Source organism: Sylvia atricapilla, chromosome 2 (genome assembly GCF_009819655.1).
Source record: "Sylvia atricapilla isolate bSylAtr1 chromosome 2, bSylAtr1.pri, whole genome shotgun sequence".
NCBI classification, from domain to species: Eukaryota; Metazoa; Chordata; class Aves; order Passeriformes; family Sylviidae; genus Sylvia; species Sylvia atricapilla.
In genome coordinates, this window is record NC_089141.1 from 46,621,714 (window position 1) to 46,648,003 (window position 26,290).

Consider the following 26,290-nt stretch of genomic DNA (forward strand, 5'->3'; position numbering starts at 1 on the left):
CATCATCGAGGACATACCATTTCAAACAAGAGGCGGACCAGCTTCTCAGACTCGCCTCTGTATTTAGACGTCAGCGTAGAGGAAGACACGTTGAAGAATGTTGTTCCACATTCTGTAGCAACAGCTTTTGCTAGCATTGTTTTGCCAGTGCCAGGAGGACCAACCATCAGCACACCCTAGAAGGTGAGAACAAAAGTAATGAACAACAAATGAAGAAAACTTTGCCATTAATACTCCACACAACATCTCAATATGAGCCAAGATCTGGATTTAAATTAGTAACATCATCCTCATCAGTGGAAAACACAAGACAAGTATCCTGTTTTTGAGGACAGTTGTGGAAGTGTTCTGCCATTTCTTCTTAGCATTTCACTGGAGTCAGAAACTCAAAAGCCAGTAACTGTTGCTCGCACCTGACACCTAGGAAATGGACAAGAGATTTATAGCCTTGCTCAGAATCAAACAGAGTCTAGACTTCAACTTAGGCCTTTCCCAGCTCACAAGGGGTTGCACAGGCAGATGAAGATGATAAATTCATTTTTTAGAACAAAAGCCCTTCACAAGAAAATTTCACAGAAACCAAAATACTTTCACAGTAAATTGTCTTCTCTTAGTAGAGAAATTTTCCACAGAAAAACATTTTCCCAAAATATCCTGACAATGTGTATGAATCTGGTTGACATTTACACTTGCATGAGAGCATTCACTGAATATATCAGGTAGTTTTTGATTAATCTCCCAATCTCAATGCTCCTATGACCACACTACTGCATCATAGCAATTCTGGGACAAAACACCATCCTCATCATGCTGTTGGATGACTAGACTGCACTGCTATTCGTATTTTACAGATAAGCAACTGTGGCTCATGTGGACTACTGCTTAGTCCCATAAAAGCCTAATCTGAACTTCAGTGATTATTCAGAAAGCTTTAAACTAAGAACAATAGTTAAGTCCCAGGCTGGTATCCACATCATCAGACTATCTTTCCATCTCTGGTCTCTGAAAGAGAGAAGCACATATCTGCAGCTCAGCACATTTACCCATCATTACACAAACAGGTTTTTGGCTTTACACACGGTGCTCTCAGAACTCATGTTAAGATCATATCACTGAGATGGGTTAACCACTCTTGATAATACTGTTACATACAGCCATTTATGGGTAGTCTTTCCAACCCTTTAAGCAGCAGTGCTGGACAAGGACAAAACACTGTTCCATGTTCTGCATAATACTAGTATAGGACCCTGTGATTTTAAGTAAATCAGTGAAAATGTAGTGGTCAAGCAGCTTAGTTTTTTTCCCCTCCCAACTGCAAGATCTTATTACATGCTAACCAGAGTTTCCTAAAATTGTACTGTATTGCAAGGGTAATCAAATTAGCTAGAGTCAGAATTGCACATCATAATGTGCTTTGCAATTAATAATTTACATAAAATGCCGTAGCAATAAAATAACTGTTAAATGCAAGCCATATAGCAAATTAGATTTCATCTGTTCCTCACAAAAATTTACTTCAAAAAGCACGAAGAATGACATGGAAGAGATCTATAAAAACAAATCAACCGGGAATGCAATTATTCAAAAATGTACCATTCAAAAGCAATAGCCTCTCTGTACTCCATTTTCCATTAACTCTTAATACCTTTATTGCCATTTAATACTTAGCTAATGCAAGCTCAACATACATTCATCGGTAAATTAAGTCAGAAATGCTCACATGCCATGTCTACAGCTAACAGTCCAAAGTCACTCCTCAGGCTGCTCAAGGTTTCCTAAGATTCAGAGCAGTAAGCAAAAAGTAAATGGACTCTCTTTCCTCCCCATGAACATTCAGACATTCTGATTTGAGATGCTGCACAGTTATAGTGCTATTACAACATATTGCAAATACAACCCTGGAGTGATTGGGTGAAAATTACTCAGCCTGTAATATGCAGGTCAGAGATGACTTACTGTTCTCTCTGAGCTTCAAATGTGTTCATTTAATATTTTTAAAAAAGCTTCACCTCAATTCAAATCACATTCAAAGCATGTGTTTGATAAACTGAGTTTAGTGCAGGACCTGGTGATACAGGAAAGTAATGGCATTTTAAGATATTGGTTAAATTCTCCATTATTCTGGAAGGTCAAATCCTGACTCCAGGTACACATGCTGTGCACTGCCAAAACTGAAGCCCATCCGTCACTTTGCACCTCCTCCTAAGTATTAGAGGAAGTGTTACCTTGCACGTGATACTGGTGGCATTATACATGCATAACACGGTGCAAAGCAGCCACACCAGGTGTAAAGCCAAGGGAAAATCAATCTCTCTGGGGATAGAGACAATAGAAATATCAGTTTAAAAAAAAAAATAAAAAGAGAACTTGAGTTGGCAGCAAAACAAGTCGTGCATGGCTACAAACAGAAACACATAGGATCAAGTTGCTTTTTCTGCAAACTAGGAGGCTGCCACTTACTATTTAAAACCCCTGTCAAACACAAAGACTTCTTTATTCTTCCTCTAAGGCTCTGTTAATCCAAAGTATTCCAATAAGAAGCTGAAACGCACTGCAGGGAGCAAGTGTTTTGATGAAATCACTGCAGGGTTATTTCTTGTTGTTGTAACATCATCACAAGCAGAGCAGTGGGAAGCACAGTGAGCAACCAGGCTTTCTTGGCACAAAACAGTTCAGAGAAACAGAAAGAGCAAACCCATGGACGCTCAGAAACCCATGGCTGCAACTACACAGCACCTGTGTTGAATCAGGAAAGACAGCTGGCTCCTTCAGACAAGGCACAATCCTCTGAATACAGGCACAAACTGTGAGGGCTGCCTTGGGAATTGTTCTCAGGGGAGTCTGAACATCCAAAACCAGCTTCGGCTGCCTTTTTCCCTGAATTATTGTCCTGAATTCCTAGGCTCAACAAATGCCTGCTGCTACACTGATTACTGCAAGAAACAGCCTTCCCTTCAATACTTCTCATCCTTACAGCACAGTCAGAGGTCAACAGTAGGGAAAATACATGCTGTTCTGTGTGAAAAATAAATTCATGAGAGTTACAGCTTCACAAGTCACTAGGGAAAAGGCTAACAATGAAGACTCTTCATAGGCTTGTCAGAAATCAATTTGCATTTCAGACTGAAGAGAGGAAATAATCTTAGAATCTTTTCCATGTCTACAACCACCTGTTTTTCAGAAGTGACACTGCTCAGTAGGAAAAGGTAGTCTCATGCAAAGTGATGGAGATTGTAATCTTTAAAGGACCAAGCTGCTCCTCCTTTATCCACTGCCACAACACTTGGAGATAAGGCCAGTGGCATTTTTCACATTTCCTGCAGTCTGCTGAGATACCTGCCTAAAAGACAGATGCCATTACATCCTCTATGCATGCTAACAGGTGAAAAAAAAGCAGAGCAGATTCTTACTCCATTAGAAGATTTTGAACACTAGACAGATGGGGCCCCCATAATAAGAGTATGGATCAGCTTCCTCTAAGCCAAGAAGAAAAGAGATTCAGCTGTCCAAAATACACTAAAATCTCACCTTGCATGTGTAACCCCCAACATGTAGGCTCTGCCCAAGATGATAGCTCAGTTAACCCTAAAGTAAACCACAAGGCCACTGGTATGGACCACGAGCACTCTAACTCCAAAGGCCTGACAGCCTAGGGCTAGGTTTGCACTGACTATGTTTGGGCTCCCTCCCTGCAACTCATTAAAACCTCTGTGAACAGCTCTCAAGCAGCAGCTCCCAGTTCCTGCTGGGTCTGACCTAAGCATAAGCCAAGGAAGCACGAGGACCAATCAGGAAAAGACAGAACGAGTGTTAGTAGAGCAAGATCTGACACACACTGCTGAACCAGCGTGCTAAACAGGAAACTACTCATGTACACAGCATTCCCTACACATGCCACTGCCTTCCACACTCAGAATAACAGACTATTTGCAACAGTCTCTGTTCCCCAGCAATGCTTCTCAGTAACCAAAAAGGCCTGGTGTTGTGACTAGTTACTCCCCAAACAAGCGTCAATCTATCCAATCCATCACATCAGAAGAAAAATAATTTTGTTTGCTGTTTACAGAAATGCTTGCCGAACTCCTCCCTCCTCTTCCTTCTTAGCTCTAAGCACGGCCCAGATTGGGCTCACTGTTGATCAACCTCGTTCAGTCCTATATCCTTCCTGCTGCCCTGCTGGCAACTCCTCCTACTCTGAATTTCTCACTCCAGCTTCAATTATGCCCTGCTGCAAGTGTAACTGCAAAGCAAAGTCACCAGACTGGCCCCCAAACATTTGGAAAAAACCAGTCTAAGGACCGTTTTCTTCTGGGAAGTGATGACAACTGGACACCATAAGCCTACATAGAGCTGTCTATTATGCCTAAGCATTTTTGCTTCGGTTGATATAATCCGTTTGCTCACATCTACAAGTTGGCATATAGAAAGTATTACAATATCAACAAGCTATAAGTGAGTAAATAAACAGAAAATACTGTTTACTCTAAGGGCCAGATACACTTCCAGCTGTTTCTTTCAGTGCCTTTTACATGAATCATTATGAGAGGATTTAATAAACAAATTCACAATCTTTCCCATTTACCTTTTTAGCCTTTGCTACAGGCATCCACACTTTAGAGCAGAGAGACACACATAGCTACAGCTTGCCATTTACTAACACACCACATAAATTCTCACCTTCCAAGGTCTTCTGATCCCTTTGAAAAAATCAGGCATCCACATTGGCAGAACAACAGCTTCTCTTAATAATTTCTTGGCTTCTTCCAAATCTGCTATGTCATCCCTGTGCAAGATGAAGAAACTTGTATAAGATTCTCATACAACTGTATTTCTTCTATTTTTATACAAAAGAAAAGCTTTTTGCTTAGTACCATTTCTTTTAGCATGTAAGCATATGCCTCATGAGAGCACTCCTACCATACTGTGACCTAAAATGAAATCCACTTTTGGAAGACAGGGAAAAAATTATTTTCAACTCAAGTTACCCAGAGCTGCTTAATTAAAAATTGTTTTGGACATTGTAAACACCAAAGCAGTACCTTTAAAGATCTCAGGAGTGTATGTTCATTTCAGCAGTACCTGTAACAGATGTACTGCACATAATATCAATTAGCAACAAAAGCTTAACTTTAATCAAATAATAAACAGTTAAAGCAAATTATCTCATTTTCGCCTATCTATAGAAGATTATGTTGTTGCCTCCCTATTTTAGGAGTTTGAAGATGGGTAATTTCTCTCCTTTCCACACTAGCAAAACTTGAATTGAGAAAATCGTCATACCAATGAATGCTTGGATTCTTGATACAATGTCTCTTTCAAGAGCTTCGATCAAGTCTTTGTCGTAACCTGCTCCATCAAATTTTGGAATTTCCCCATCAGCAAATTCCTGGGGTATTTTCTTTCCCTAGAAGTGAAAATCATAGAGTCTCATAAGAATATTACACAACTGACACACTTCCTGGCCAACCAAAGGCACAAATGCTGGAAGCCTCACAAACACGGCTGTGTCACGACTCACTGCCTAGCTGAAGACCAGAGCACCCAAGGCATTTTGAAGATGCTACACTTGCCACTCCACCTGTCAAAAGTAAACATCTGACACTATCATCACCAAAAAGGAACAGGGAAGCTGTCACATGCACTGTCTGATGGGGAAAACCAAGATTGTCTCCCCTTGTTTCATTAAAGCCTTTCTTCCCAGCAATATCTGCTTTCCTCAACTACGAACCATCTACGTCTCACCTCTCATTCACAGGCCAGCTTCATAAACAATTAAAATGCTTTTACAAGGTTGTATTCATTTAAGGGCTGCACCAAAAGCCCTAAAGAAGCTCCAAAGACATCCGGGCTTCTTGACTACAGTAATTCCTGCTGCACACCAAAGCTACACCAGTGACCAAGCCACATTCTGCCTCTGCCCCAAATGGCCCAGAGATTCTGGTTAATACTTCCACCGTGCCGTTCATCTTACGGGGTGAAGTAACATTTTCCCTTCGAAGCATCAGGGCTCACGCTCCTCCTCTCTCCATTCTGAAGGAAATCGCTTCCCCTCCCGGCATTCAGGGTGCCTGAAAAGCAGCTGCGCTGGTTTAACGGAGAGGGCTGAGTAGGGAGCTACTTTAGGACTCTTAACTCAGCTTCTAAACACTATCAGCAGCAAGTTAAAGAATCCCAGCTGGCTGGACAAAAGCATCCTAGACGAAGGCGGGTTGAGAGGCAGCTGGAGACACACAAATAACCTCTTAGTGGAAAAACAAAAAGGTAGCGATTACACCCCTCCCAGTTGCCGCTTGCCCACGACAGCTTGTGGAGGAGTAGTTTATCCCCACTACTTTTATTGCTTGCTTCCAAGCGAACTCGTGTTGTTTAGTACTCCTAGCTCAGCTTTTTGCAATGGAAACGAAGCTCAGAGTTGTGTTTAAGCAAAAGCTGATGTAAAAAATGTAGTGGTGTGGTGTAAAAAGGAAACGGCGAAAGACAGCCTGTGGAGTTTAAAAGATTTCAGGAGAAACAAAATGGAATCCAAATGTAACCATTGGGGGGGCGAGGGCGGACAATGAAATGAAAGGCATTTGCTGTCTGTTACATACTCCTCTTGCTCTGCAATGGACTGGCCTTCCTAGCAGAGAAATTTCCCTGTACATCACAGAACAATTGGTTTGTCCTGTTGCGGTTGGGTTTTGTATTTTTCCTGAGCGAACCCGAGCTCAGACAGGACCTGAAGAGCAGGAGCAGGAGGGCGGCTGGCGGCAGCAGGCGGAGGAGCCCCGGGAGGCGCCGAGCGGCGGCAGAGCGCGCACGGCCCGCGGCGCAGCGCACGAACAGGAACCGAGGCGGGAGGGAGGGAGGGAGGTGCCGGCAGCCCTGGGGCGGCCGCGGGGCGGCAGCACGGCCCCGATCCCGGCCCCGATCCCGCGGGACGTGCTATGCCAGGGACCGCTGGTTCTCCTGCCCCTGCAGCACGTCTCACCAGCGGAACGATGGAGAAGGGCGGCCAGCGGGCAGACGTGCTCTCAGCATCACCTCGGCTGTCACTGTAGTGACACTAAATTATTCTTTTTTTTTTTTTCTTTTTTTTTTTTTCCCCCTCCAGTTCGGGAATTAAACCAAGACTTAAAGTAGTTGTAGATTTCACAAGTAATAAGATTACTAATGCTGGTCCCAAATTGGTCCAACCTGCAATTCTCAGTCAACAGATATGTGAGCATAGACTAGAAATGATGATTTTTAAGAAATGTCACCTGAAACTAGGCAGCAGGAGTAAGCATAATTTTTCCAGTCATCTCTTCAGATATTACTTTCACAAAACAGCTTTATATAAAGTTGCTGTGATGGCTTCTCTCTAAGAAGGTATGCCAACAGATAATTATATGGGGCTGCAAAAGACTACTCCCACCCTTGGCAATCCCATCTCATAATTTCAGGCAAGCAATATCTGTCTTAAACATTTAGAAATCAGCTGTCCTTTCCATCAGGTAGGAATAACAAAGCACACTGGAACAAAACCCTTGTTTCCAAAATTGATGTTATTTCTACTCTTGCACTAAGTTTCTGCATTAATTTCAGCAGTTCGCTCCTCGGTGCGTCCATCACACTGATACACTTGCATCAGGCTTGTGCTCTCCCTTCATTTACCAAAGCAAGCAAGTCTCGTTTTGGAAGATAAACTGAACATAATTACCCATTCACTTCAGCAACGTTTTTTTTTTTTTTTTTTTCTCTCTCCCTTCTAACATTAACCTATCTTTCATGAGCATGGTTGTACACAAAATACTCCAGCTGTTTTCTCACCAGATCCTCCTGTTATGTCACAGCTATCTCTTCGCTCTGCTGGTGACACTCAACAATCTGGGAATTTGTTTACTGGGATTTTGTTTACATTCATGTCCATAGCATTATCATACTGCCCCCTTTAAGGCAACCTCAGCAGATTAATCTCATGGAATGACCCTGGGTTGTAATGACCAGAACTGGACTCTGAAGACATCTTGCTTTCCTGAAGGTTCTTCCCACTGCATACAAATGCCAGATAACAACTGCCACATGCATTCCCACCCCTCACTGCCAAAGCTGAAGGTGGCACCTGACTGTGCCTCGCCCGGCAGCCAGCCCTTCCCATCACCACCAGGAAAAGGTAATGCGCCAAATGGAAGTTCAGCCTGATCCGGTTTTTGCTGATACATCCAAATCCATCTGCTCCTCTACTGCTAAGCTCCCAGCTTCTAGCAGAAATTCTTGCCATAGTTTCCAAGAACACAGCCTGCTGCTCTGCACCACTGAACATTATCCCATCTCCATGACTCCAACAGAGTCATCCAATTCTTCCTGTGCAAAAGCCACATTTGCCTCTTCTGGTGATTGTGCTTCCCAACTTGGTGTCATGAACAAATTCAGTTAGTGCACAACTCTTTTTTGAGCCAAGTTAAATTGGCACAAAAAATATTAATTTAAATACAAAACAAGAGTCAAAATTATTTGCCAGTTGACTGCTAATTCTTCTTTCAGTACTGCTTGTTTACTTTCCCCTTGCTGCGTAATCCACTTTACAATTCCTCTACACTACACAATTAACAAATTGCTTCCCATGTGGTATCCGGGTAGATTAATTTTTCTATACGACATTAACTAGACCTCTAAAGAAAGTCCTGGCAGAGGCAACACCTTTGCTTAAGAAACCACATTCCACTCTATTCCACTTTTCAGCCAGTTCCAAGTCTTTAGCTTTTCATCTACTCTAAATCTGTTGAAAAACAAATTAAAAATTAACAACTCCAGTTGCCTAGATCACTTTTCATTTCCCCTCTCAATAGAGGCATTGTCAACACGACTCACCATTCACATGAGACAGCATCAGACTAAGTAAATTTTACCATAAAAATGTGCTCCCAGCCCTGCAATTTCACCTACCAGTTCTTTTAGCATTTTCAGATGGAGATTATGCAGCCTTCCAGTCCCAGGGCATGGAGGTCTGTGCTTTCACTTAAATGCCACTATCTCATCTCATGTCATAGTTGGTGATGCACAGGAGGATAATCAATCAAAAATAATTTAATTTTTTAAGTCATACCTTCACTGATGTTATTATTCACTGATATGGCTGTGCAGCCCTTGGCTGTTTCATATCCTTCATAGTATTTACTGTCCTTATCCACTGACAGTCTAAAATAATCTGAAGAGTACTCCTAAAAAAAGTGTTCTAGTGCTTAGATTAGTATTATGCAATTTCTAAAAGACATACTGGTAGCATTCAAGCTGCCTCTTTAAATTGAACTATGAGACAGAAGCTAAAACTCTTGATAATGCTCCTGCAGAAGGTACCAGAGAACAAGCCTAATCATTTCCAGTGGTACTAAGAAAAAAAAAAAAAAACCTTGAAAGCAATATTTTAGAGAAAAGAAAAAGGACAGCTAAGGATTTAGTGGATAGACACAATCTGGTGGGTTTAGTTCAAAATTATTTTATACAGCACTAAAAAAGGTAATTTTATTGGCACAGTCAGGTTAAAATTACTTATCCCAAGATGGTTACTGTCAGAATGAAAAGATGTTGTGATCTAGACAGGAGAAACAGTGAAAGAAGGCATTTGTTTCAAGTGAGGCAGACATTTCTAAAATTTTCCTACTATACTTACATTTACCTTGAAAAAAATATGCATGACATTGTGGTATTATAATCAGGACAGCTTGCAACCTATTACACTGCAGTCAGCATCTTAGGAAATGGATAGTTCATTACATGTTCTAAGCAGTCCTATCCTAGCACCTAAACCCAAAACCTACAGAGCTGAAACATTTAGTTGGAGAAAAGATACCCAGTCACTTAATTTAAAGCTTCAGGTTTGCCTATTATTTTTAAATAAACATGATAAATTATCAAATCTATTTGATTCGACATACCAGGCTACAGAGGAAAGCTGCGTGATGTCTCAAACTCAGAACCTGAAGAAAAAATACTTGTAAACTAAGAAAGGATAAAACTAAAAGGTAAACCTATCTTCATGCCTGTGTGCAAAATATAGGAAGTTGCATTAACTTCACTTCCCACACCTGGCTCTTTCTTCTTTCATTCAAAATCTTTCTCAAAGGCAAATCATGGATCCCTTACAAGAACCATTATATAGCACATGAAATTTGTAACCTGTGTTGATTTTCAGTCACATACCCCAGACAAAGGAACTAGAATAACCACCAAGGAGCTAGACAAAGGGGAATATAAGAGCCATGTACTGGAATTTTTTGAGGAGTAGACATATTTTCCTTCTGCCACCTAGTGACCAATTTATTCAGATAAGAGCAGTGTTTAAAATGTACCATATTAAATGGAACACCTTCATGACTTTTCCTGCACCTCACAGCAGTAGTATTGCTAATCACATTCTCAGAGACAAGTAATACAAGTCATGTTGTTGTAGGCTCCTTATAGTAAAGCCCTATAATGCTCATCACCGGAAAGCTTGGAGAGCAGAGTTCACCCTCATTAGAGCTAAGACTTTGAAGGCTGCCTTACACAAGCACATCTGGTGAACCTGTCACACACCACGACTCCAATTCCCCATGTAGCTGGCAAAACTTTCAATAATTTCAAAGATCTTCATGAGATTTTTATAGCTTGCAGGAGGCACACTTGTTATTTTAAATCTTACTGATTCAGGGTAGAGAGATTTCTAAAATGCTTGATCTGTACAGTCACTCAGTAACACTGCTGAAAATGTGCCTGGCCCTACCTTCTGATGGTAATAAGGGCTAGGATTACTTAATAATTTCCCTGTATATAAAAAACAATTTATGATGGAAAAAGCGTATCTTTGAGCTATTCCTAAGCTGTCAGAAGGGCAACAGAAAGGTCACAAAGGAACGAACCAAATTTTGGAAGAAAACTGGCCTAAATATTTTCTTACTCATCTCTCAAGGTCTGTACAATAAGTGTGTCCCCATAGGAAGGCATGTCTTGTGTCTTTGTCTGTCAGGAAAGTAATGTCACTTCAGTACAATCTCAGTTCTACAGTTAAACCACAGAGTCCTTGGGTTCCTGGAACTAACTCCACAGTTAAATTTAAAAACACAAGTGTCTCAGAAACAGTGATTTGCACACTGACATTTTTTCCAGCCATGAAACAGTCCTGGTTTTGACATCACTACTTTGTAGCGAATCCCTGTTTCTCCTTTTCTTTCACTTCAGCATGCTTCTTTTTCATGGATCTTCAGAAGAAAGTATCTCCAAATTCGTCTAGCTTAATTCATTGCTTTTACTTTTAAAACAAAACAGTTCCAAGAATCTTCTTTCTAAACGCTATAATAAATACAAAACCCCTTTCATAAGCCAGAGGAAATGAAAGTTGCTTAGAGTTTGCTTTTAATACTTCTCCCTCATATCATTTTCAATAATGTAACTTCAAATAATTTGGCACAGATTTACCTATCATCAGTGCATTTATGGAACTGTTTTGAACTCCTAGGCATGCCTAAATTACATTATGCAATGGCAGAGGCAGTGGTACTGTGGAACTTCATTCACAATGCTTCAAGTCTAGGGAAGGGCACTGGTCTCACTTTTGCACTTTTTACATTGATATTTTTACAAAAGCTCTGTATTGGATTCCTTTAAAGAAAAAGCCCACCAAACATGGGGGAAAGGAGGACATGCTCGTTATGTCTGAATGACACTTCAAGATTAGAGACAAGCCCATGGTCTTCACTCAAAGAATAAGAAACCCTCAGCAACAAGACACTATGCTTCCCTCCCTCAAAAAAATCTTACACCAAGACAGAGCAAATATGACAGAAAATTTCTTAATTTGGTTTAATTATTAATAAATATCACCATGATACATGCTTTGTTCATAGGGAAAAAGAAAGCACTAAGTTTTCCCACACAGGATTATTGTGACTTTTTATCATCTGTACTAAATGACTAAGATTGCTTCCCTTTGCCACCTGCTGCATCACAACACCTCCCTGCCAAGTTCTTTCCCACTTCTTACCTTGTCATCTCTTCCTCTAGATCTAGGCTCCCTTTCACGGCTGCCTGAAGATTTCTCCCCCTTGGACACCACGTGTGCTCTGCCCACAGGCCCACGGGGCTGAAGTCCTGGGGAATCTTTCTTCAAAGATTTTCCATCTCGGTTGGGACGTTTTATCTGAGGTGGAGCCCTAACAACAGCAACCACAACAAAAACATGCTAAAAACAGTGAGAAAAAGAGCAACATTAAGAAGGAACGATTCTAATTGCCTAGTATGTTATTACTAAAGCTGCCAAGACCCTAAGCCTTATTTCCCTATATTTGCAAATCCAAAACTATATTTCTGGTTCTATCTGATACTCAAAGTAAGAAGAAAAAACACAAAAGAAAAAATTAACAACACTGTCAGATCTGAATCCCTAACAACAAACCAACACCCATGTAACAAAAGAGGAAATAATTTAGTAAAAGTCTTCAAGTTGAACACTCCTCTGACTCCAAACTAGGAGATTATCTTAAGCTACATTCACATGGATAAATTCTACACAAACAGATGACATTCCTGGTAAAATAAAAAATTTAAAATAGAGAAATAAAAAAAAGGTGGCTAAAAGCTTTGACAGGCCCCAAAACAAAAGAGAGAGATTTTAAACAATCCGCCTACCTCTGACTTCATTCCCCTGTGTGAAAATGTCAAAACATAAAAATTGCCTTGAAAGCAAAAACAAACAGAGCCGAACTGCAACCATAATTTGTGCACATCACCCACAAAGTCAAAGAGTACTCAGCAGTAGAATGAGCAGAAAGAATTCAGTTGTAAGACAAGGTGTCATTGTCATTTTTCTCTAGGGATTGAATTTGAAATACAGAACTAAAATAAGTTAGTATTTTAATAAATAAACAGCCAAGAATCACCCAAATTTGATAAGCGTTCCACTATTGAATCTTGTACTGAATCTTGTTTTGAGTAACTCAGAATTTGTTAACCCCAAAAACATTTTCCTGGAATATGCTTTAAATTGAGTACATTCCTAAACACATTGCTGGATACAATGGCAACATTTTGCTTTTCATGCATTTTCTTCAAACTTAACAGCATAGAACAGTGCCTAATTTCCTTACTTATTTGCACAAGATTTAAATTTCAGCTTAAAGAAGCAGATGAACTATTGGGGTTTACCACCAAGGAAAATACAAGAAAAAATAAATAAAGAAATCTTGAACTTTACATTTAGGGGTCTATTTTTTGAAAAGCAAAGATCTTTTTGATAATCATAAAGCACAGAAAGTTATAAATAAACTTGGCATTTCTTTCCATTACCCAAGATCTCTCATTTTACTTTGCTTCTTTTGCTTATGTGAGTATACACGTTAAAATTCTGTGCTCTTATTTAGAAAAATATTGGCATGATAAACGTTATTTTTCGATCTGTAAACTGAATCTGTTTCCAACCAGGTCTGTTAGGTTGAAAATAGGGATTTCAGAAAATGCACAAGCATCTATTTTAAGAAATCTATTCGCTAACAGAAGTACCTTAAATATGGCTACAGAAGAGATATACCATGTGTAACAGAACATGTTTAGCAATTAAACCAACCAATGGATTAAATACAGGTTGAACTATCTGTAGCTAGGGAGTGATTTCTAACCACCATGTCCTTCAAGATCCTTCAGTTACAGCTCCTTACAGACTCCTCAGTCATCAAATAATTCTTTTGCTCAAATAAACTAAAATGGAAAAGTTTTCTCCTTGCACATGAGAACATCAGCTGTCACCAAAAGCTCACTTACCTCTGCAGCAGATTGTAGTTCCAGGCACTTAGTTACTCCTACCAGAATAAAGGAGTGACTCTCTTTAGAATGTCAGAAATAAATCTGACTGTAGTTCAAATACTTTTTTCTCAATGAATTAGATTTACTTTTTGTTACAAGTGACTAAGTTAAATGTAATAAATGTGTAAATTAAATGTGATTTTCATGTTAAAAAAGTATTCAGAAACTAATATAAAATTATGATGACCCACCTTTATTCCAACCATTCTGCCTGAGTCTCTCCTTACCTGTGTTCAGCTGGAACAGGAGGAGGCCAAACAGCTGGATCTCTGAAAGGCTCATCTAGACAGGATACAGAGATATCTGGAGGTCTGTCCATTTTAAAACTCTCTAAAGTGTTGACGATGCTTTTAACTTGTTCATATTCTTCAACTAATTCTTGTCGGACCTTGAGAAATATGTAAGTTATTTAAAAATTGTTACATTTCAAACTTCATAAAGAACCAAACAAACATAGAAAGTACCTCAAAACATACACTAACCTCAAAGGGAGGGACTCACAAGTCTCCCTATTCACAAACCCCAGACCTATCAGACCTTTACTAACAGCAGCATAAACAATTGAATCTCTGTTGAGCTCACTTTCCTGGTTGTTAATGTCCCAACCAGACACAATTGCTAACGCAGTGATCACTCTTCTGTAACATGTGCTGATGGTTGGATTTATGTGTGCATGTTGGCATGTATTCACACATACTCTCATACTAGTAAGGGTGTTGTTGGCAGATCTATAGTAATTTGCTACTATTCTGGCATGAAAGATCTATGATTACAGTCTCTAATGTCCTAGTTATAAACCAGCCAAATCATTAAAATATAATATCACAAAATGAACTCTGTGAGGAGCACAACATTAAAGTGTGTCCAAAGGAGAGAAACGAAGATGGTGAAAGGGCAAGGGCAGGACTTATGAGGAGCACTTGACTGTCACTTGGCTTGTTCAGCTTGGAGAAAAAAAAGGCTGAGGAGTGACCTCACAGTGGTCTACAATTTTCTCAAGGTGGACAGTGGAGAGGGAGCTGCTGATCTCCTCTCCTGGGAACCAGACATAGGACACAAGAGATGGAATAAAGCTGCATCAGGGAAAGTTCAGACTGGACATTAGGTTCTTCACTGAGAGGGTGGTCAGTCACTGGAACATGCTCCCCAGTAAAGTAGTCCTTGAACCAAGTCTGCCAGAGTTCAAGGAGTGTCTAGACAATGCTCTTATGGTTTAGTTTTAGGTAGGAGCAGGGAGTTGAACTCAATGATCCTTATGCGTTCCTTCCAGCTTGAGAGTTTCCACCATGACTTTATTAATATATGTGACTGTCATCAGCAAGATACTGGTATGGACAGAGGGAAAGAGAAGAGCAAATCCGCAAAGCCCTACACAGATCTTGAAACATTGCATTTACTTTACCAGAAGCTTTACGAACACCTGTACAAAAAGAGCTTTAAGTATGAGAAGATCTTGATCATTTCACAGGGCAAAGCAGCCTTCTTGCTCATTCCAGATAGGGTAACTCTATCTTTCCAAACACACAAGACATCCAGCTCAGGCAAGATTATTCCTGCCCTGCTTTGCTCTCTTTGCTTTTTCATCAGACAATCAGTGGACACACTCCTCAGTGTGAGAGCCTCCAGCTGAGTTAAAAATGTGATTGATTACTAACTTGGTTCCTTCAAACTGTCTTTACACACATCCCTACTGTCCAAAAATATATCCAGCCAAGCAGCCGCTGTGAGATACAAAGGAATGATACAGCATAAATCCTCCAGGGCACCACACCACAAGAGGCAGCCACTTCCTACTCCAGGCTCCGAGAGTACTGACAGGATTCCTTCTATCAGCCTTCCAACACATGCAGAGAAATTGGTGGAAAACAGCTTTCTAGCACTAACAGCCAGTGTACTGTCATTCACCTCAGTGGATCAGCAAGAATATGGTATCTGAAAACTGAGGGAAAGTGACCATTTGATGCTTTGGAAGTTAAAAGAAGACTAACGTCTGCCAGCCATCTCTTAGCCAGACCTGAGCAGACCAAACTCTGAAATACATACCCTATTTCTCAGTCAATACATGGCAAATCAACCAACAAGGAATCCTCAACATGTGGACCACAAAGGAAAACCAGCCATAAACTCCTAGAGGCCTTAAAGAAACTGACTCAGATGAAAGATGTGCAGAAAGACTTCCCTGCAGTTGAGAAACAACTCAGACATGGGCCAAAAAAAGGCTGTGCCACAATTATGAAGTTGACTGAGCTGTGTCTTTCAGTGATCACTGCCACCCTGAAGCAACCTATGGCTGCAAATGGAAAAATCACAAGTTTAAACTCACCCAGTCTTTTTGTCCCCCATCATACACACCTTATGTGCCAGAACCCTCAGGAGGCTCCAGCTCAGGTTTTAGTGAGCCTGAAGAAAGCTTAAGTTAAGTCTTATGTTTAAGCAGCTTCAAGAGATAGTGCGCCAAGTTAGCAGCTCACCACTGCCAAACAGAAAAAACTCCCTTCGCTTTTCTCCCAACCACACTCTGCCCCTGCTTCTGGATTCAATTCTGGCATCTCAATACAGTAAGACAGGTTGGTAAAATGGAAAAAAAAATAGCCTAGGAGGGGAAAAGGAAAATAAAGGGCACTTCTGGGTTCTGTATATGCACACCATCCTGTGATCAGGTAAATCCCAGGAAAAAAAAATGACAGAGGGCAGAGGAGGGAGACAAGCTGGTGCAAATGGAGGGAAGAATCTCTAGGCACGGCAGGATGTTAGCTGGATTCACCTACCACGTGAAGCTGCCTGGTCCCCAGATCCAGGCTCTGGTACAGAGCCACCCCTACCAGCCACATCACCTCCTCCACAGAAGCAGCATCGTGGGCACTGGGTGATGTTGGAAGGCCCAATAAAAAACCTTTCAGCCCACGGGACGGCCCACAGCTTTGTTTTGACATGCCAACCACAGGAATTTCCAGTATCAAGCAGAAAACACATCCTATCATATGGTATAAACAAGTGCACAAGAATAGGTTCACTCATTCTTACTAGTAGCTAAAAAAACTCATTTCAGGGAGTCCTCTGTATTTCATAATCTAGCAACCAGTATACCTTTTCCATCACCAGCTTCTATTTGCTATGCTAGAGCTTGTACTTCTGTACCCATTGTAATAAGTGTGGGTATTTGTACATTGGTAAATACAAATATGTGTAGGATCTTTTTGCTGAAGAAAAACTGATCAAGTTTATCTCTAAGTGATTTCCAAACCTGATTATTACTACCTACATTACTTATTATTATTATTGTAATTATTACTGCAATTATTATATTATTGTTAAATAGTTAGCTATTCAACAAGCTCGATCTTTTAAAAAGTGAAAATAAAAAGTCCCTAAACCATATCCAAAGCAGATACTGTGCAACGCTGTCTGATCCCAGGGATGAAGGTATAGCTCCTATATGACATCTATTCATGAGTTACCACAGAATGTTTCTTAATTAATCATGATGTAACCTACTAAATGTTAATGAAACAGGCATGGAGCAAAAAACAACAAAGCATAGACTGACCAAAATGTGTTTGAAATAATACAGGAAGAATTCACCCTTTACCCTTTAAGCAGGCATACAGTGCACCTAATCACCTGCACCACTGACCATAATCAGTTAGGGTGCCTTGCTGGCTGCTCCAAGCACTCAGGGAATCACTGAACTCCAGCCTGAGCTCCAGCAGAGGCCCCTATGCTCTCAGCTCTTGTGCAACTCAGGGCACATGGTTCTAACACGCAGCAGGTTTTGCTTGACAGCCGCTGGCCTTGTCGTAAGCCAGTACTATCTCCCGGGGGCACGCTCTGCTGTCATTCTGCAGCTGCTGAACTGTCACTGAAGCAGCTCGTTCCTACAAGCCAGATGTCTAGTAAAAAACACTGCAACAGCCAAGAACTCTCTCAGAATAAACAGAGAGAATGTCAACACAAGTAGAGTTCACAGTAGTGGTCATGAGACTAAACTTACCTTTTAGTTTGGTAAGGATGAGTACTTCTGATTTTGAATCTTTCCAATCCCGCCTGCATTTACCTGCATATTGCCTACCCATCAGCCAAACATCAAAGCACAACAAAGTAACCTTTTCTTTTTAAATGAACTCAGGAGGTCTAGGAGTGAAGATACAACTGAGCTACACTCAGGCAACCCAAGTGCAAGCTGAGAACTCCCTGGATGCAAACAAGAATGGGTCTCAAAAGCAGGTCACCCTGATATTCCCAAAACAAACCAAGAGATGATCAATGGCTGTGATTTTTCCATGAAGTCAGACGAATCCTTATGCTGTCACACTCTCTGCTTTGGTGGATCCTTTTGCCCTGTTTCAGTTCTGCAGGGTGGCCACACTAGGAACAAAATCCTTCTTCCCTGGTTAGCACTGATTTTGACTTCCCAGAAGCAGTATTGTATCATCTGTAACTGAGCCAGTCAGTTGTTCCCCAGGGAAAGATGTTAATATGTTCATATTCCTCCTCATCCTAACCATCAGCTCCAAGCAAGAGGAATCCTCATAATCTAGATGGCCACTTGCAAAGCTGAAGCTGTCTCGTGTGACATGAAATACAGCCCAAAAATATTTGCATAAACATCATTCTGTCCAGACCAGCTTGTAAAAAATTGAAAAAAATGACACCTACATGACAAGAGGTAGATTAAGAGCATTTGGTAATCTGACCCAATCCCAACTACTTCTGGTTCACCTGGGCTTTGACATTGCTCAATAAACTACAGGGAAAATCCTCTGTCGTACACAAGGCAACAAACAGATCCATCAGCATCAGATACATATTCAGGATGGAGCACCACCGTTGAGAAGTGAGCAAACAGGAAAACAATGGCACATATAAGAGATGTAAGTTGGTCAGCTGCACAGCCCAGCTGGAACCATTCTTTGAGATGTTCCTCAAATGAACACTTTGCTTTACAAGGAACATGAAACTTGGTTCACTGCCCAGAAGTACCAGTAGGACAAAACCTAGCGCAAAACCAAGACAGAAAAGAAAAAAAAACTGTTAGTGAGCTGCACATAAACATACAGAAAGGAAGGGGATGCTTCATACTGACACTCAGCAAACCAGGAATCTTTCACAAGGTTCAAGATTGTGAATATGTATGCAGACATAGATCCCAGAGAAGAACCGGTTTAAGTAACAGTCTTGTTCTTTGAGCACTTACCTACATGGGCATTCAAGAGTAAAAGCTCTACCCACACAGTGTTTGTGATTGCTAAACTCCACCTCCAAAAGGTACCAGTGGTATTATCCTCTCTAGATTCCTCAGATGATGGAAGCTGAAGAACAGGCTAGTTCCATATGCTTGAGGAGACAGAATTTCAGATAAAAATCAACTGCATTAATCTACTTAACCCTGACCTAAGGGTTGCTTTGCTTCTCAAGCCTCTTGCAAGAACCACACTGGTATGGGAATCTTTTGCTTCTGCACATTACTGGTACCAAGTGGGTTGGACCTGAAATTTGCTACATGTATATAATGTGTATAGCATAACTCTTTAGTGAAAAAGATCTAAAATTAATATCTAGATATTGCTTTAATACTGTGAATGAATGTAACTCATGATCCAACTTCTCAGTTAAATTTTTTCAGAACAGGTTGTCAGTCAAGACAGCTCCTTGACTGTGACTGACAGTTTGGATGTAGCTACTGCTGGAGCTGGAAAGTAGTGCTAACATCCACATCATCAGACTCCCTCTTAGTCTGTCTCAAGGAGTGAGAAAGCACGATTATTTATAAAGAGTGCTTTATTTAGAAAGCAGGTCCATCTCTCAGGTCTCACCAAAACATGCAAGTTCTGGTACAGAAAAGCTAGTAGTTCCAGGTCTGCATCGTTTGCTCTTGGGCTGTATCATTTTGTTCCCAGAAACAAATGAGAAGGCAACCAAGGTATGAAGCCCTTCATTTTTATTTTTTTTTCAGTCACACTTCTTACTTTTTACTGTTTCTCTCTGAGCCTAGCACCTGTAGCAGCAAAGTAGTATTCTGACAAAGCTCATCTGCCACTACTGTGTTGGGAACTTTCAGAAATAACATAAGTGCACAGTGTGACAGACGCTACCCCACCTGCTGCAGATCTTATTTAGGACAGATCTCTAAAGCATTTACGTGACATGGTTAGGGACCATTCTTTTTTTGCCTAAAGGGGATAATTTCTGAGAAGGTGCCAACTCCAAATCCTCTGCTAGAGAGCTAGCTGCCTTCCCCAGAGAATAAATCCTGGAAATTGTGTTAATGGTCTTTTTGTACTTGAGGTGTGTCTCCAGTGTGCAGCACACATTCCATGATGCACAGGCTTCTCTGAAGCAGTTCAAACAACACACAATAACACACGACTTGAGTGACCTTCACAACACGAGCTGTTGAAAGTTTATTGGAAGAATCAATGTCATCAGAGGAAACACTAAATACTAGATGTGAAGACAATGCCATGGTTCAGCTTCAGAATGAGGAAATCCTCACGCTTTACCTTCCCATTAGCTAGGAGTTTGGCAGGAACTAGGGACACGTACTAGGGCATAAACACATTGTATCAGCATGTCCTGGGTGGGAAAAAGCTTGAATACAAGTACTTGAATGTGAACATCTCCTATGCAACATCCAGCCTACTACATTACCAGGAAAACTATCTCTGCTGGATGTACATGCACATGCTTTTCAGACAAGCTCTTCATAAACAGACTTCTATAGTCCTGTGATAAACACCTATGAATATGTACTACAAAGTGATTGTTAACACTGTTGTACTTATCAGTACACAAAATACTCTATGTTAGTGTCTGAAGTTTCAATCAAACACAAACCCATAAACAACATCTGCTGCAATAAAAATTTGTTTCTGTTTTTAAATTATATCATTTAAACATAGGATATTAGAAAAACACTTGCTGAAATAATCTCTTTAGCTACCTACTGCAAATTGTATCTTTATAGGAACTATGTTATTCTTTCAAAACATAGTATTTATGAAGCACTAATTCTTTATTCCAGAAAACATCTTTATATGGTTTTCCTCTTTTTTATGTTTATGGAACACATTTTGTACCATGAAAAATGGGACCAAAAAATGTCCCATTAAGGGACATTTAAGGAAGACTAAATACTGAAAGTAATAAATAGATGTCCTTGAAGGTTCTTACATTTAATCTGCAGATTACTCCCATGGCTTCAGCAGTACTTTGTTTAGCAGAGAGAATGTGTGCAAGACTCAGGCTAAGAGTATGATTTGCATTTTTAGAAACCTGATCCAAATTTGTACACTATGGTCTTATAGTTAACTACTACTGAGACAACCGTTCTAGTGATGCTAACCCACCCGTTCACAGTTTAGTTTAGTAGACATTAGATGGACAGAAGACACAAGGGGAAAAGGAAGTCTTCAGTGTTTCAAAGTATACAATCACATACAGTATGCACACACAAACAGACCAGGAATTGACATCCTAAGCGAAAAACAACAAAAGAATTGATTCAATTAGAACAAGAGCATTCCTTTTGAACACACCGCGAAATTATTTTCCCAGGACTATCAACAAAACATTGTACAACATCACTGAAATCTAAGTCCTCTACATCTTATAAGGTTTGGGAGGTACAGTGTGGTTTTCAAATATCAAGTAATAGAATATGGGCAATGTTATTTCACCCTACCTGTTGCCATTTGCCCTTAATTGCTGGATCTCTGATTGACTGGCAGTGTCTCTGGATTTGCTGGATGACACCCTGGTAATATACCATAGAAGAGTCATAATTCCCAAGGAGTGCATATTCTCTTCCTTTTTTGGCATTATCACAAATCTCTGCTAAATTCATCTTCACTCAGAAATCTAGAAGAGAACAGAATTACCAGAAAAATAAATTTTATGTGCTGCAGAATAATTCAGACAGTGACACTTTAGTTTTGCTAGTTCTCCATAGCTGAATTCTGTCTTTCCAACACTGTTCCCATCTAGTCCTGCTCTTCTACAAATTTGTGTCTGGTATCTCTTTACTAGCCTAAGGTTTCAGATCACGAATCGTAACTCTTTTATAGTGATAAAAAAACACAACTTCTTTGCTGCCTTTGGCCCCAATCCTGATAAATTAATGCAAGAAAATTAAATGCCCTGCCCACACTGAACCTAACAAACGAAACTTTAATTTGTAGATCACCACAATGTATTAGCAGCCATCAGCCATGAATCACAAATCACACGAGGCATTAAATTGCTTTTATACTGTTGTATTACATACATGCCTAAATGTGCCAACCAGCATCAGGGATGTCTGCACTTCACACTTTCAAGAGCCCTCACCCTAATGAGATTATGATATGGTTGAATGACTGCTCTACTATAGATGAAGTTGAGAGCCTCATTCTGTTTAAATATTCTTCCAAAGTACTCCAACATCCACATGCTGACTTGAATTTTTTCATTAAATTTAACATGTCACTTTGGGATTTATGGCAGTGTTAGCAATCCAAACTTAACATTCCTTAGAACAGTGATTCCCAAAGTACAACCTTCTCCTAGTCCTCAAATTGCAGCATGACTTTAAGGCAAACCCATAGCCCAGCTTTTCCCAGTAACCATTCAAGAAAGCAAGAACACAGACACTCAGACTTAAGCTGTGTTGTACACTTAGGTTTGTATTTAAGGTTCAAAATTGAAGCAGTGCCTGCCTTTTTATCTGAATCGCATGCGACCCAAAATTTAGGTCCTCCCCACAGAAAAAGCACATCAGTTCCTTTCCCTTGTACTCTAACTCAGTATGTGTGGGGTCCCTGACATTCACCCAGATATAAACCCCTGGAAATGAAAAATAAAAAATTGCAATTCAGAGCTACGCAATGCAGAGTTGCACTGAGAAAGAGGGAGGAGGTCAGCTCTGGAGGGTGGTCTACTAGTTGCATCAAGGGTTTGGGAAGACCAAGGAGGTGAAGAAGAAACCAGGAAGGAGGGATGCAAACACAGTTGAGGCTACACAGCTGAGGAAAACAGCCCGTGCTACAGAAGAGCACACAGAAGGAACAGGTGGTAGCAGACAGAAGCCAGAGCAGGGAGAAGCAACCTTTTACATCCTAGTGGGTTATAAAACTGGTAATAGGTTTTATAAACAGACAAGACAAGAGCAAGATGCATTAAGGAGGATGTGCCTTATGCCTCTGTATTCCCACATACTTAGCAAAATTCAAACCCCTGACAATTTAAACAGACATCCATATGACATTCACTCTGCTCTGAACAAACACATGCTGCACCTCCCAAAGGTGCCACACTGATCCTAACTGCTGCCTACAGCTGCACACCAGGTCTGCTCCACTACCTCATCACCCCTGCTCCCTGCAACAAAGCCATGGAAACCTGCCACCCTCACTTAAACCCACAGGTCACACAGCTTGCATTTGGCTGATGACTTTGATAGCAAGAGCATACCCCACAGCTGACACTCCACCAAGCACAGCAGGACTCACCGGGGCTTTACTTGTCCTCATGCTGTGCTGCACATTTCAGCTTGCACAGCATTCGCGCTGGCTGTTGTAAACTACTGGGCAGGAGAAAATCTAAGGTGGAAAGGGTGACGACCCTAATTTTGTTTCCTGACATAGGCAAGGATACATCATTACCGAGAGCTAGACCGGTGGCAACTAAGACCATTTAATTTTTAAATACAGGAGATCATAACCAATAGGTTAAAAAAGTGATGTCACTCAGATTGCACCGGAAATAGACAAAATGGTAGGAACTGAAAATAGGTTATAACCCATTCAGATCTCATGAGTCAACGAATAAATGAACAGAACACCATCTGGGGCAGAATCCATTGACCTGTCTTCAAACATATCCTAGTCAGGATCTGCTTCACAACCAGCCTGTCGCCGTGAAAAAATCATTCCTCAAATCTCTGGAGGTTTTCCCCATACGTAGTGAAAGAGAGCAAAATAAATAAACACTTTTAAGGAACTGCCAAATTCAATTCCTAGAAATCCATTAAACAGAACACATACTTGCTTTACAATCTCTCGTGCCTCCTTATTACAGCTAGTTCTCACCCTCTGGGGACATTTAACTCCCTTTTGCCTTAAGAGGGCTGATACTCACATCCAACTTCCCTTAATTCCAGAAGAGTCCCCAGCTCACCAGAGGAGACAACCTCCTCAACTCTGTCTGTGATGAAGTTGGGTCAACCCACAGGCAGGACGCAAGTCATAGGAGCATGAAAACATGTGCCCTCTTCAGACAGTGGTTAGACAAGGAAGCTGAGAAGCAGGACACAGAAAAATTTACATGGTTTTAAAATCACAGGATCAACCAAACAAGACTCTACCATTTCCTCCAGCTACCAAGAGTCTGGGGGCTTCTAGCCTCATGCTGGTGATGCCAAAGCTTAAGCATGAGCTTGATGCCTGGTGTGTCACATTGGAGAGCTTTTAAAGCATTGACAGGCACTGAAACTTGGAGCATGGAGGGAGGCTGGTGGATGTAGACCTATGCACCTACTGAGCGGTCAATACCTCCAGAGCTAAGCTGACAAAAGCCCTGGATCTGTCTTGTGGATTCAGGCACTTCGGTTTTTATTTATCACTTACCCTGGACACCAAAGCAGGTCATATAGCTTGAAAAGGTGAATACTATGTCACCCATTTACCTGAGCCATATTTGAAACAGCAGCTGTAGGCCTCAGTCCTAAATCAGTGCTTTCCTGGAATCCCAGGCAGTTCTCTGAGACCTCTACTGCTATTTAAAACTAATGCTAAAAATGGTTTAAACAAACTACAAGCCTCCTTATGCACCACTAGTGAAGGCAGGGTTACTTCAGAATAACCAAGCAAATCAAAACAATAAGTCCATAATCAAGGAAAAATTATTTTTAGGGAAGGAATTTTTTCTTGCCATTGTTTTTGGACATCCCATTCTTCAGTGTCAGGGATGGGGAGGGAGGGCGAAGCAACTAGAACTAGGTGAGGACCTTTCTGTGTTATGTACTCACTCTTTATTATCTGATCTACATTGTATTGTAGAGTTCATACAACTCAGGAGGACACCCAAGGAACCAGAAATACATTAATTATAAATAGAGCATTTGTCGGTTGTTATCTGGAGTTTTTGTTTAGATATTTAATTTTCATACCATACCCACAGCACATCTTTTAAGTAAATACACAGCCAGAGACAACTGTTGTCAAGCACATTTAGAACAACTTACACATTACTTGTGACACCAGCTTTTCATTCTATCATTGTGTGGTTGCTCCCTGCACTAGACCGTAACAGCTCCACTGCACATCAAGATATCCTTGGAGATTCCTTAGTTCACGGATCATTGACAAGAAGAGACATTACAGACATTCATGTCGGCATAGCTGCCACACATGGGGTCTTAAACCCACTTGTTTAAAAACCCTGCAGCAGCCAGGCTAAAAGGTCACAGGGATATTAATCTCTATTCTTGAAGCATAAGCTGAGCTGATCCCTATCTGGGGTCAGAAAAGAACTTTTCTCCCAGAACTAAAGGAATGCACAATCGAGCATGATCCAAAAGACAGTCTCTACTTTAACATTCAAGCATTATACACAAAAAACATATCCATGGGACGATACAGTGACTTTGTGACAACAGGCCAAAGTGAAGACAGCTTGCTCAGCACACATTCAAATTTGTGTGAAACTCCAGTAGGAATGGATACAGGACTGGTCCCTCCAAACCATCTCTCAACGTTCTCTCACCACAGAGTTCTCAGAGGCAGCAAATGCCCTCCCATAGAGAGGGTCTGCAGCAGGGCTTTTCCTCTTGCTTGATCCCAAACATTCACTCTGCAAGTGCCAAAATGGAAGGCATCTGCTCTCTTTACACGCCTTTTATGAAGGGCTTTGACACAACCAGTGATACCACTGCATCCCATTTTTCCACAAGCCCTTGACTTTGCACATGGATTGGAGAACTCTCATTAAATGAGCTGTTAAGACACTTCTGCTTATTCTCATTGCTTTAATAGTCACATCAAGCTTTTTTAATATCTACTAATCAGACTTTTCTCCAAATCAGCTGTCAATTCCTCACTGAGAGGGCTATACCATACCTGGATTTTTCTGGACACGTGTCCTTTGTCTGACCAAATTTTACCCAGGCAAAACTAAAAACATTGCACAGCTCCCCTGAGATTGCTGGAACATATGCTCTCACATCAGGGCAGCCCTGCAGTACTGCTGACTGGACAGCTGAACATCTGGAAAGGCCTGGACATACGCTGATGAAGATTGGCTACTAATCCTGTTTCTCATTTTCTGTACATCAGCCGTGCATGATGCTGGGCATCCCGAATGCAATGTAAGAGTTTACAACTAATGTCACAAGACTAGAGGGTCACACTGTTAGACACCATCTTCTGAATATAGTGCTTATGACTGAGGTATGACTGTACATTTCCACTTCTAAAAGGCAGGATGCCTCTCTGCACTGTACTATCCCAGACAGATCAATTGC

The 26,290-nt window shown here is 40.9% G+C and overlaps 1 protein-coding gene and 1 long non-coding RNA gene across 2 annotated transcripts in view; one reads left to right on the top strand and one right to left on the bottom strand.

Annotated features, from left to right (window-relative positions):
- The window catches only part of KATNAL1 (katanin catalytic subunit A1 like 1), a 33,131-nt gene extending 9,115 nt beyond the window's left edge, over window positions 1–24,016 (bottom strand). Inside the window, 8 exon segments of the mRNA XM_066313137.1 lie at window positions 18–176; window positions 4,678–4,783; window positions 5,281–5,299; window positions 5,302–5,404; window positions 11,981–12,149; window positions 14,022–14,182; window positions 21,476–21,651; window positions 23,908–24,016. Of these exon segments, the coding sequence (XP_066169234.1) occupies window positions 18–176; window positions 4,678–4,783; window positions 5,281–5,299; window positions 5,302–5,404; window positions 11,981–12,149; window positions 14,022–14,182; window positions 21,476–21,637 (879 nt within the window). The 5' untranslated portion in view covers window positions 21,638–21,651; window positions 23,908–24,016.
- Window positions 6,064–12,087, top strand: LOC136357666 (uncharacterized). Its single transcript, XR_010742929.1, has 3 exons — window positions 6,064–6,261; window positions 8,003–8,134; window positions 12,001–12,087. It is a non-coding gene; the product is annotated as an uncharacterized lncRNA (long non-coding RNA).
- Window positions 24,017–26,290: the final 2,274 nt, after the last annotated feature.